We start from the raw sequence: 8159 nt of genomic DNA on the forward strand, positions 1-8159 counted from the left end.
AAGCCTCTGCAGCTAGTCAGATGTGAAGGTGGTTTAAAACACTAAAGATTACACCTTTAGTACAGCAGAGTCTAGAAAACTTACCTGTATGAGTTTCCTTGTTTTTTGGTACATCACTTTGCTTTTTCCAGTATTGGGTCCAGCTGAAATGAAGTGCAGGTGCCTGATCCCCCTTTAACAAGAACTTTCTTCCATTACATCTGACAGAATCGGACATCTGATGCCTGACTTCACTTGTCAAGCTTTCATCATTTCTGTGAACAGAGAGTTCTTTCTTCCTTTCATTTTTCTCTTTCGGACTACATGCAAGAGAAGACTTTTTACCTACTTTTACATTTTTAGGGCGGTGAGTATCATGTCTCTTCTGGCACTCCTTTTCTGCTGGGGGTTTATTCCACACAGGCTTCCGGGGATATCTTTTGTTTACATAATTGTAGCCTTTCTGCTCATCCCCACTTCCAACAGGTGCATCACAGAATGCCTTCCCAACAGATGATTCCGAAGAGTCAGACTGCGTCAAATCGAAAGACTGAACGTTTTCAAACAGCTCTGCTTTCTGCTTGGAGCACACTCTCTTTTCCCGGTCATGAACCTGCTTTCCCTTCTCCTTGAAACCCCTTCCAGATGCATACATCAGATGTGTTTTCTTTGGCTTTGCTCCTCTGCTATCTGCATTAGGTACCTCCCTGTCACTCTCTGAGGAGAGAAAGTCATTATATCCTCTTGGAGGTGCTCTTCTTCCAGGTGCTACTGCAGCATCTGAAATTCCTGGAACTGCAGCAGCATCAGCAGTACTTTGCCTCACCTTACTTCTAGTACATGTGCTATCATTTCTTGATCTGTGCCATCTCTGGCTTTGCAAGTTGCGATTCTTCAGACTTTTACTGGCACCAAAATATTGGTGGAAGTCTTCAGAATTCCCATACTGACTGTCTGAATTACGAAGACTGTGATGCTTTGTGGAAGAGCTTTCATAATCTGTGCTTCTTTCAGAAGACAGACTAGGAAACTGTAAATTACTTCTATTCTGATTGCTTTTAGAGTCTTTCCTCTCTTTATTTACCCAATTTACATCTGTAGGTTGTCTTTCTCCTGGAATGGAATCTGCATCAGGATTGAAATTCAATGCACCTAAAAAGTGAAAAAAACAGAGGTAAAGACCATTAAATAATAAATAATTCTTTCCAGCAAAGGCCCAGAAGCTCAATTAATGGCACATTCCACAGAACAACTGCAAACAAGTTTCCAGAAACTAGAGCAGAATCATGCAGTGCTTTGTGGAAGTCACCTTCTCTTGCAATCTTGAAGAGAAAGACTGTGATGATTCTGAGTGAAGAAAAATCTCTGAAGTAGCACTGTACACATGCAGGACATGCAAGTGTGAGGACAAGTGTTTAAAAGGTGCTGGAGTCTTACATATACACACAAACCCGATGAAAAAGGGGTCCTTTAAATACAAAGTCTACATCTGAGATTTAAACACTGCAGTTTGACTATAAATTATAATCTATCAGCCAAAAAGTAGCAATAATAAATGAACTCTGATTACACTGTCCTACATAGTGTCATATGAAATGGTAGAGGGATTACCCACAGCAGCTCTGCAATATCACAATGTGTCAGTGAGGCCTTAACCGTAACAGGAATTTGCAGGAACAGTTCAACAGGCTGGGGCAGCTTGGTTACATCTTACACAGTGGTGTAAGAAAGGCAAGAAACTTCTGAAATCTCATGAAGGTAGTGCTCATTTTACAGGTTAGGTAGGGTCCCTCTAATGGTAGGGCAGGTGCAGATTACCCCTACTTTAGGACAATTCAAAGCAAGAACAAGCACTTGGGCTATGAATGTAAGAAACTCTTCATAAGGCTGGGTCTCTCACCTACCTATTAAGTTCTCAATAAGGATTGTGGAAATTCACACTCGAAGGGAAAAAGAAATGAGAACATTAGCAATTTTTTTTCTCCCAGCAAATTTCATTCACTTTCAAATGGAAGAGATTTTTTGTTTTGTTTTGTTGAGTGTTTGATTTTTCAGGAATGGTCATAACTACTATGAGGGATTTGGTGGCTAAAGAAAGAAAAACAATTTTATGTAAGTGAAGCTTTAAGCTTACTAGAAGTTAGAAATTTAAAATTACATTTAAAGGTGTTATTAACCACAATCTAATTCATACTTGTTTTTTAGAAGTCAATTGAAATCATTTTATTTGCTTTATTGACATTCAATATATAGATATTATCATATAGTATGTTATCACTACTACATACTATATTATATAGCAGTTATATATTACAACATTATTCCATACTATATGCTATTCTTACACCAGATATAAAAACAAGCACTATGTATTTGCCATTTATCTTTGTAAGCTGTAATACTAACCTCATTTTGAGAGAACAGAATCAGAACAGCAGATAGAGGTCTTTCAAGACAACTGTGGATTCAGTTAAGAATCAATCTAACTCAGTGGGAGAGCAAGCAGAGAGGGAGGTGCTGATTCTCTTTTCCCTGGTACCCAGTGCCAGGTTGTGTGGGAATGGCTCAAAGCTGCATCTGTCAGCGAAGGATTCAGACCTGATGTGAGGAAACATTACTTTATCCAGAGGGTGGTATAGCCCTGGAACAGTTTTCCTAGAGGGACAGTTAGGGTTTAAGATGCACTTGGACAACACCCTTAATACCATGCTTTAACTTTGGACATCCCTGAAGTGGTCAGGCAGCTGGACTAGACAGTTGTTAATAGTTCAGCTGTAAGGGACTTATCACTAGGACTGCAGACCCTACTAAGTACAAAATACTAGGCTTATACATCTAGAAGAATCTGGACTCCAAGAAGTTTCCCTGAAAGCATTCTATTTTTCTCATCTCAGCACACATATACTGTGCAAAGAACTCAAAAGATAAAAGTTGTCCTTTTTATTCTCTACAATTACCCTCCCTTTCAGGGCTTATAGTATTTTCAGTTTCTAATCCACTGCTAAGAGAAAGTATTACAAACATAAATTGTAATCCTTTTACAATACAATGTAAACAGCAGCCATTCAAGTACAGATCACTTAAAACAGTTTCACATACTTTGGTTTGAAAATAAGATGCAATATTGTAACTGCAAACAAGTCTTGTGTGAAACAATCTATTAGTTGGTTTAAACTCCAACGGATACATCTACGGTAAACCAAATGGCTGCTTAATGTTTAACAGAAACATGCTTCAAAAATCACACAGCTTGCCTCAGCAAGCACAGTCTATTATTAAAGAGCATTGTTTCTTCTGTTATAAGATATGGTATCTAAAATGTATGCATGAATTATAAATGGAATGTAGCTGTTGACGCGCTATTTAAGAAAGCACTTTCCACATCATCTATTAAGTTTGAAGAAACAGATGGGAAACCAGGATTCAGGCATTTAAAAGCACCTCCAAAATATGAATAATGCATGAGGACTTTTAATATCACCCATGAGTAGGATCTATTTCCTAGGTATGAAGAACTCTGATTTTCTTTCTACAGCTTCAAATCAATACAAAACTGGAACTAAATAAACAATTGATTAGTACCAGTCTTTCTGACTGGACAAGCATTTAATAATTGACCATTTATTGACATACATATAAATTCAATCAAAAAATAGTGTACTGCGTGCAATGTGGGGCTCCACAATCTGAGAAGGAAATAAAAATAATAGAAAGTGTTCAAAAGAGGGCTATAAAGATAGTGAAAGGACTAGAAGACACAACTTCAGACAAGCAGCTGAGAACACTAGCTTGGGGAAGAACAGACTGAAGTGTGAACTCACTGCTGTCTACAGCTGTCGCAAGAAGGGGAGTGGAGAGGGAGGTGCTGATCTCTTCTCCCTGGTGGGCAGTGATATGGTGGGCAGGACATGAAGGAATGGCTTAAAGCTATATGGAGGGAAGTTCAGATTGCGTAGTATTAAGAAAAAGTTCTTCAACAAGAGGGCAGTGAAGCTCTGGAAAAAGCCTCTCACAGGAAGTGGTCATGGCCCCAAGCCTTTCAGTGTTTAAGATGCATCTGGAGAATGTATCTGTTTAACTTCTAGTCTGCCCTCTGTGGAGTCAGGAGTTGGACTCAATGACCCTTGTGAGTCACAGAATCACAGAATGTTAGGGGTTGGAAGGGACCTCTAGAGATTGAGTCCATTCCCCTTGCCAAAGCAGGATCACCTAGGGCACACCACACAGGAAAGGATCCAGGACAGTCCCTTCCAGCTAAGGGCAACCTGGTCTAGTCAAGGATGTCCCTGCTGACCATAGGGAGGTCAGACTAGATGACATTTGGATGTCCCTTCCAGCCCAGACCATTCTATGATATCCTTCTAGTCAAATACACCAATCATAAGATTCATTTCACCATGTTTCCATGATGCCAATCAGGCTGTAACTCTGCAGGCATGACAGCATCTCCAGCTGCTCATTTACTGCTCATGCTGTGTGCATTTGCACAAGGGCATTTGAGCTGGGCTTGTGATAAAGTGCAGAGGCTCTTCAGCTGAGCTAATGGTTTCACCCCCTCCATTGTTATGCCATTTCTAAGGTCATCTTTAGTCCATGTGGTTTTGTGACCTTCCCACTTCATATAGTTTAAAGTCTTCTCAATAAGCCCTGCCAGTTCACAACTACATTGGAAGATTTGGAAACATTGGAAGCTTTAAAACTCTTCCTTTCAGAAAACAAAACTTGATCTTTTCTGTCTTCTCTGATCACTTTATGTATTCAGCAACAGCATCTCCTCGTTTTGAGAGACACCACAGATTCACAAAATGTTGGATTTCTTCCTAAGCAGGAGTCATACTGTTTCAGGCTTAAAGACATGAGCAGTGAAACCCGTTTTCATGTAACCCAATTGGCATGCCCAAAATGTATTGTTTATTCCAACTGTAACAGCTCATCTAATAAAAGATATGTTCCCTTCCCACAAGTCAGATATTATTAGAGAAAGATTTAACAAGCAAAATCATCATTACCATAGAATCACAGAATGGCTGAGGTTGAACTGGACTTTGCTCATACAGGATAGGCTAGAGTTGCCCATGACTGTGACCACCCAGGTTTTTAATATCTCCAAGGGCAAATTTGCTACAGCCTGAGCAACCTGTTCCAGTGTATGACCCTCCTCACAGTAAGAAAGCTTTTGCTTCTGTTGAGAAGGAATTTCATGCATTTCAATTTGTACCTTGTGTCTCTTGTCCTTTCACTTAAGGTCACTGTGAAGAATCTAGATCCATATTCTTTACTTCCTTCCATTAGGTATTTGTAGACAGCATGAAGACCACTGAGACTTCTCTTCTCCAGACTGAACAGTCCCAGCTATCTCCAATTCTCTTCATACACAGAAAGCCCCAATCCCTTAATCATCTTCACGACCCTGTGCTGGATTCACTCCATGTCCTCGTTGCACTAGAAGCACAGAACTGGACAGTCATCCAGGTGGCCTCACCAGTGCTGGGCAGTGGGCAAAGGGCACCTCCCTTGACAAAGTGGAAACACACTCCTAATGTAGTCTAGGATACAGCTGGCCTTCCTCGTGGAGAGGGTACACCACTGACTCATATCCTGCAGCCCAGCAAGGGCCCTAAGGGCCCTGTTTGCAGAGCTGCTTTCCAGCTAGTTAGCCCCCAGTGGTGCATGGTGCTATGCTTGTCTTTTTATGCTATTGTTTAAATTCAGCACATCCACGTTTTGAGCAGGACATGAGGCTTTAGCTAGCCTATTTCATAATGACACAGGAGAAATAGGAAAGTAGGGAAAGAAATGTAACTTTGCCACAAGTAGTTTCACCATCCAAAGGACCTACTGCAGAACAGATTTTGCATAAGATGAGTAAGTTTCCACTTTCTTGTTCACCCTTACAGCAGGCTCAATGCCTCACAGCAACTCTGTGATGTCTTCAGTTTAATGATGCATTGTACCATGTATAATGACCCAGCTGTCATTGTAAAGGCAAAAAAACAAAAGTATATTCAACAGTAATTGCTGCCGATGGAAGGAAAAATAATCCATTAATGGGTATTAAAGACAAATACCACCTGTCCCTTCCAGGTGTACAGAGCTGCAAGCTAGAACGGTGTATCAATGTGAATAATCGGTCTACAATTTCCCTGTTTCTTAGAGTCTCTTATTCTCTGGGTCTCATTCAGTACTGGCAAAATATCCTGGATGGGCTGCACATCTGCCATGACCCAAGACTGTCAATTCTTCAATCTCAGCTGCTTCCCTGATCTACCCTGAGAGCAGAAATATCTTTCATATTTAAGCTCTCAAAAACCACACTCACTCTGTCCATGAAGCTGCAGGGCAAAAGCCAGTTTCCATCCTAACATTGCTCAAGCACAACTTGAAATTTATCTACAAGATGGTTCTTGATAACATAGTGATACCATAGCAAGGAATGAATTCTAAAACTTAATGTAACATGACTGTATCTGTGTTATCTTAAGTATTATAAAGCAGATGTAGGAATACTGTACCCTCCAGATTAATCTATGGCTTTTGGGTAAAGCTATTTTCAGCTAAGCATATCTAGGTAAGACCCTTTATTCCAAAATACACCATACAAAAGGTTTCAGGACCAGAGCTGACTTTCAACCTGACAGCATAGACAGTAAACAGGCATTTGCCTGCACCAGCTTCTCTTTACTGAAACTATCAGTCTCTGCTTTCTGAATTGTGTCTTATGCCATGTCCCTTCCCACAAGGCAGCTGTGGAGCCATTTACATCCCCATCAAAAAATGAACTCAAATACCTTTTCTGTCACGGCAGCCAGGCTGCCAAGAGCAGAGGAGTATTTAGGATAAAGACTAAATAGTTCATCTGAATTGGCATCAGTTAATCAAAAGTAAAGACTCATATTTTCTTCACTCCAGCCACAAAAATCCAGGATTCCTTCTGGGTAAAATCTAATGACTCTATAAACAATTAAATGAGTTAACTCATCAAGCAAACCGAGAATCCTATCCAGACTGCAATAAAAATCAAGAGACATCACAGAAACACTAAATATCATGAATGTCTCTGGGCAACAGTGTTATTTCTAGTTACATGCTCAAGGCACAATTACATAAGGGTTCTTCTATCTTTAAGGGCCTGTAGTACATGACAAATCATCACATGTGAGGCTGGAATACGGATCATGGAAGGCTATTCCCCCTCCTCCTCAGCAGCTGCAGCCAGTAGAATAAAAATTAATCTGAACCTTCATCATGAAAGCAAGCAAGGGGAAACAAACGAGCGAAAAAAAATATTTTCTTGTACTTGCAGCATTCACCTCCGCTCCAGGTCGGGTCCCTAAGCCGCTCTCCATCTGTGAGCCGTTGCTGAACCGCTCTGGGCAGGAGACACCTGCTCTAGACCGTCACCTCCTACACGTCCCTGACCTCTGCTGCCAGAGCCTAGTGAGACCCCGCCAAACGCCCCTGGGGCTGCGACAGGTAGGGCCGCCCTGTGCTGCCAGCGCCTCTCTCCACTGAGTTTCCCGGGCACGGGGAGTGAGAGAGCAGAAAGTTCTCCAGAAGCCAGCCGGTTCTTTGTACTTTCCCTGGCGTCCCCTTTCGCCTGTCACACAGCGGAAGCTCGCAGGTCCCTCCTCAGGGTAAGTTTCCCTGCCCAGTCCGCCCTGCGGCAGACGCAGGCACAGCCATTTTGAGCGCCACAGGCGCCACGAAGTTGCGGCGGGAGGGGGTAGGGCAGCGGCAACAGGTGGTGCCGCAACCCGCGCCCCTCCACACGCCAGAGCCTAGCCGCGACCGCCACAGCGCGGCCCTTGGCCCCACGGCACGGGCGCCAAGCGATGCTCTCTCTCCCTCTCCAGGCCCCACCGGCCCCTTCCGCGGCTCCCCGCTCCCCAGCACAGCGGCGGCACTCACCTGCGCCCGGCCGCGCCTCCGCCATGCCAGCGCAGCGCAGCCCTGCCCCCGCCCCGCGCCCTCCGCCTTCCTGCGCGCGCGCGCACGCGCTCAGCCAGAGCCCCGGCGGCCTGTGGCTACGCGCGCGCAGCCGCACCGGAGCGCGAGGGCGGGGTTGCGTGCCCTGCTCCGGGGGCTCCGCTCCGGGCGGGGCGCCCAGCGCCCTCAGCCAGTCTTCTGACGGTACCGAAGCGGGGGGAGTGGCTGCCAGGCTGAGGCCCTGCCAGGCTGTG

At 43.6% G+C, this 8159-nt stretch overlaps 1 protein-coding gene across 1 annotated transcript in view; it reads right to left on the reverse strand.

The window, feature by feature from the left end:
- NFX1 (nuclear transcription factor, X-box binding 1) overlaps nucleotides 1–7958 on the reverse strand; it is a 37112-nt gene extending 29154 nt beyond the window's left edge. Inside the window, exons 1-2 of the mRNA XM_054160960.1 lie at nucleotides 7888–7958; nucleotides 85–1131 (exon numbers count right to left, since the gene is read on the reverse strand). Coding sequence (XP_054016935.1) covers nucleotides 85–1131; nucleotides 7888–7912 — 1072 coding nt within the window. The 5' untranslated portion in view covers nucleotides 7913–7958. The remainder of the gene's footprint in view (nucleotides 1–84; nucleotides 1132–7887) is intronic.
- Between the last annotated feature and the right edge of the window lie 201 nt (nucleotides 7959–8159).

Source organism: Dryobates pubescens, chromosome 4, assembly GCF_014839835.1.
Source record: "Dryobates pubescens isolate bDryPub1 chromosome 4, bDryPub1.pri, whole genome shotgun sequence".
NCBI lineage: Eukaryota > Metazoa > Chordata > Aves > Piciformes > Picidae > Dryobates > Dryobates pubescens.